The sequence below is a fragment of the Rhinatrema bivittatum genome, chromosome 1 (assembly GCF_901001135.1).
Source record: "Rhinatrema bivittatum chromosome 1, aRhiBiv1.1, whole genome shotgun sequence".
Classification (NCBI taxonomy): Eukaryota; Metazoa; Chordata; class Amphibia; order Gymnophiona; family Rhinatrematidae; genus Rhinatrema; species Rhinatrema bivittatum.
Window position 1 is genome coordinate 272068551 of NC_042615.1, and position 3468 is coordinate 272072018.

Consider the following 3468-nt stretch of genomic DNA (forward strand, 5'->3'; position numbering starts at 1 on the left):
AATGTCAGCAGGGCACCAAATACCTGCCTAAGTTTTTGCATGTGTCTTGCAAAATCGGGTCTTTACTGAAGCAACATTTATTACTGGTTGCTAACAGTTATCACTGTATGTTTGGAAGTCGACTTCTTAGGGCACCTCCTTAAAAGCAATGTTTAGGAAAGACAAGTACAAAAATATTTTGTAAGTTAGGACCACCTTTCTTTATTGAAAAAATAAACACAGCTTTGTAATATTCATTATAGCAGGTTTACAAAATAACTTACAACAAGAACTTAGTGCCCACGAATTTGTACAAAATAAAATCCCTTTGTGAACGCGGTACAGCATAAGTGTCTTCTTTTCGCTATACCATGTCAGTGTCAAAGTAGCTTTGACCAAAATGCGCCTCCTAAAACTAAAATTTTAAGAAAAGAACAAAAAGAAAAAAAGAAGAGAACGCATTTCTAGTTTGATTAAAGTGCTGGTAGAGCGAAAGAGAAGATTCACCTCAGAATGATTTTTGGAAAAGCATCCTGCACTTTAAAGTTCAAAAGCATTTTCATTTACTTTACTCTTTTTGTATTTCGTGCGGACGATAGAAATAAAGAACAAAAAATGCAGTTTACAAGCAGTGTTTGCTGAATAGCTTGAAGACATTGTACCGTTGCTAGCTCCCTCTATGGAAATGTTCTGTTTAGCACAGCGGGAGCTGTCCACACTTGGTGGTGCTGGAGAAACACTGTTACTGCTTCCGTTCCTATCTTTCATTCTCTTTCATTTCAACTATAGACTTCTTTCGGTGTAACAACTTGCCAGAGAATACGCAAGGATCGCTTGTCACTTGAATGCCACTATAACAAGTATACGTTTTAAGCAGTTTCTGTATACATCTTCCCCCAGAAGAATGAATTAAAGAGAAGGCAACACCCGTAACCTCAAATCCTCATTACTTTCTCCACCAAAGTGAAGGTAAAACACTTGGAAGAAAATTTTCCAAGGTAAGGATGTACTCAAGATCAAATATGCTAGGCCTAGCTCACAGGTTTATAATGACCCAAAGGATAAGCCAACTGTATAGAAGCCAAGTCCCTTGAGTTTCTCCTCTGTTCGCGCTTTCTGTTTCAGGTGGACTTTGCTGTGTCTTTTCTTTTCATCGCTCCTGGCAAACCTCCTGCCACAGACATCGCAGGAGAACGGCTTCTCCCCGGTGTGGGTCCGGATATGGGTGGTAAGGTGGTCACTTCGGCTGAAGTTCCTCAGGCAAATTCTGCACTGGAAAGGCTTATGTCCCGTGTGGATCCTCAGATGTCTGTTCAGTTCGTCAGACCTAGCAAAACTTCTTATGCAATTTTCTACTGGACAGGCAAAGGCTTTCTCGTGGGGCTTTGGGCGGAAGCATTTTGAAGAGCATTTATTCCTGCGGGTTTTCTTTTTTTGTTCTGCTAAAACATTGGATCCTTGATTGGGAAGTAAAGCGTTCACCATCGGCGTGCAGTTTAGGAAGTCTGTTGAAGTTAGTGGAGGGGACTGGTGGTGAATAAGCTCATTTGGATTCATCAAATTTGTCATTGCCTCGGTGTGAGACAAAGACGGTTCGTGATTCTGGATTAGTTGAGAATGGAGGCCATGGAGTTTGGTATCACTGAAATCAGGAGATATTTGCCCTTGATTACTGAGATTCTGGAAATTCTCTTGATGACAATTGAAGCTCAGGTTGTTGCTAAAAGTTCCCGAATCTTCAGGCATACTGCTGACCTCTGGCTGGCAACAAGCAGACAGTAAATTTTCAACCTTTGATCCTAATGGATGGAAAATAGTTTGAGAGCCTTCTGGCGTTTGGAAGGTCTCTGATTGGTAATTGGTAGGTACATAGACTTGTTGTTCATTGAGAGGTTCCCATGGAGAATATGAGGGTTTAAACTTTTCCATTGTGGGTGACATGGGTGGGATTTTTATGTCCAGTTGTTTATTTGGCAGTAATTTAGACTCATATAGACACTCCGAAGAGCTTGCTAAACTTGGCGAAGATGGCACTTGTTGGATGTCCTCGGGGGTGGAGAAGTTGGAATAAGCTTGTCCGGAAAAAGCTTGCTGAACAGAGATGTTGAGATTAGGGTGGCAATTGGAGTAAAGATCCAAATGATTCTGGATAGCCTCTGGGACAGAAAAAAGAGCATCGGGTTGCCTTGGCTGACGCTCTGGAGCTGTAAAAGGAGAAATCCCCAGGATCCCGGACATGATGTTAAAGAGAGTTTCTTGGTCCTGAGGATGCTCGGGCAGGCTTTCGATATAAAAGCTGCCAGAGTAGCTGAGAGAAGGAGGAGGCGGCGAAGGCTGACTGCCTGCGAAGAGGTAATCCTGTGTTTCACCATTCATGGTGGAACTCATATATTCACCTATAGGAATTAAATAGAAAACCTTGTAAATTCGAAATTTGCCTTTTCAAACAAGTTATATATACCAAATTACAGTACATCACCTCTTATCTATCCACAATCTATTTTAGAAACTCCTCTTTGCAGAACCTTTATCTAGTTCTATCTACGCAGTGCATAAAGATATAGATGCATATGTGTCTGTGGTATATAATTTATTTACATGTCTATGCAGCAGCAGCAGCACACACTAGACTCTATATATGAGATTTTATTTTAAACATTACAGTGCCCTGTAATATGTAAGCACTTGTCATTTTGCTTTAGATGTAAACAATGTTATTTTAACTTTATCCATCCATTAAATGGTTAATTCCAGTTCAAATGCAATTTAATCTAATTTCAATCAATACATATATCATGCACTGCATCGAACACACAGCACTACAATATTTAGAGCTATCTTCGTACCTTCAGTAAAATTGCTTGCTGCCTCTCCTTGCTGATCCGCGAAAAGTTGCTGCTCCGGTACTGAATCCAAACTCTGGTTCCCACCAGATTTCAGATCACATTCCTCCTGATATTTAGAATAAAGTGAGTCCTGACAGGAAAAATCCATAACATTCAACATCTCCCGGGATCCCAGCTAGAAAGGGCCGGGGGTGAGGGGAGTGGGGGTGTTGAGGAAAGTCCACAAGGTAATGGAGGATGCCCACCGATCCTTGCTTCAGTATAAATGGCTGCTTCTTTCTGTTTCTGTTAAAGTGATGAGTTTGTGCTGCTGTATACACTGCGAAGAATCCCTGTAACAGTGCCCTGCTCTCTCCGTGCATCTGTGCTCAGTTCTCCTTGGCTTTGGAAGCACAGCCTGCTTCCTCTTTTATATCTGCTAGAGAGCTGCCTCTGATCTTCCGCTGCCCAGAATCTCTCCATTTCAGGAGTCCCCAGTGATGCTGCCATGACGTAAATGCCCAAGTTTGGATACAGGATGTGGGATAGGGATTCCCAAAAAGGAAATCTCTTATTGTGACGTTTTGACTGTTTTTTTTTTTTTTTTTCGTTTTTTTTTCTTTAAATAAAAGCTGGGAAAAAAAGCATGAGCAAAGTTCCAACA

The 3468-nt window shown here is 41.3% G+C and overlaps 1 protein-coding gene across 1 annotated transcript; it reads right to left on the minus strand.

The window, feature by feature from the left end:
• Positions 1–869: 869 nt before the first annotated feature.
• Positions 870–2973, minus strand: EGR4 (early growth response 4). Its single transcript, XM_029607720.1, has 2 exons — positions 2826–2973; positions 870–2375 (listed from the first exon to the last, which is right to left on the minus strand). The coding sequence occupies exons 1-2, from the start codon at positions 2971–2973 to the stop codon at positions 1024–1026; spliced, it is 1500 nt and encodes a 499-aa protein (XP_029463580.1). The 3' UTR covers positions 870–1023.
• Positions 2974–3468: the final 495 nt, after the last annotated feature.

Excerpts from the sequence above, each read along its gene's own strand:
- EGR4 (XM_029607720.1), bottom strand. The coding sequence starts at position 2,973 with ATGGATTTTTCCTGTCAGGACTCACTTTATTCTAAATATCAGGAGGAA. Across the intron at positions 2,376-2,825 it reads AGCAAGCAATTTTACTGAAG|GTGAATATATGAGTTCCACC; the intron begins GTACGAAGATAG and ends TAATTCCTATAG.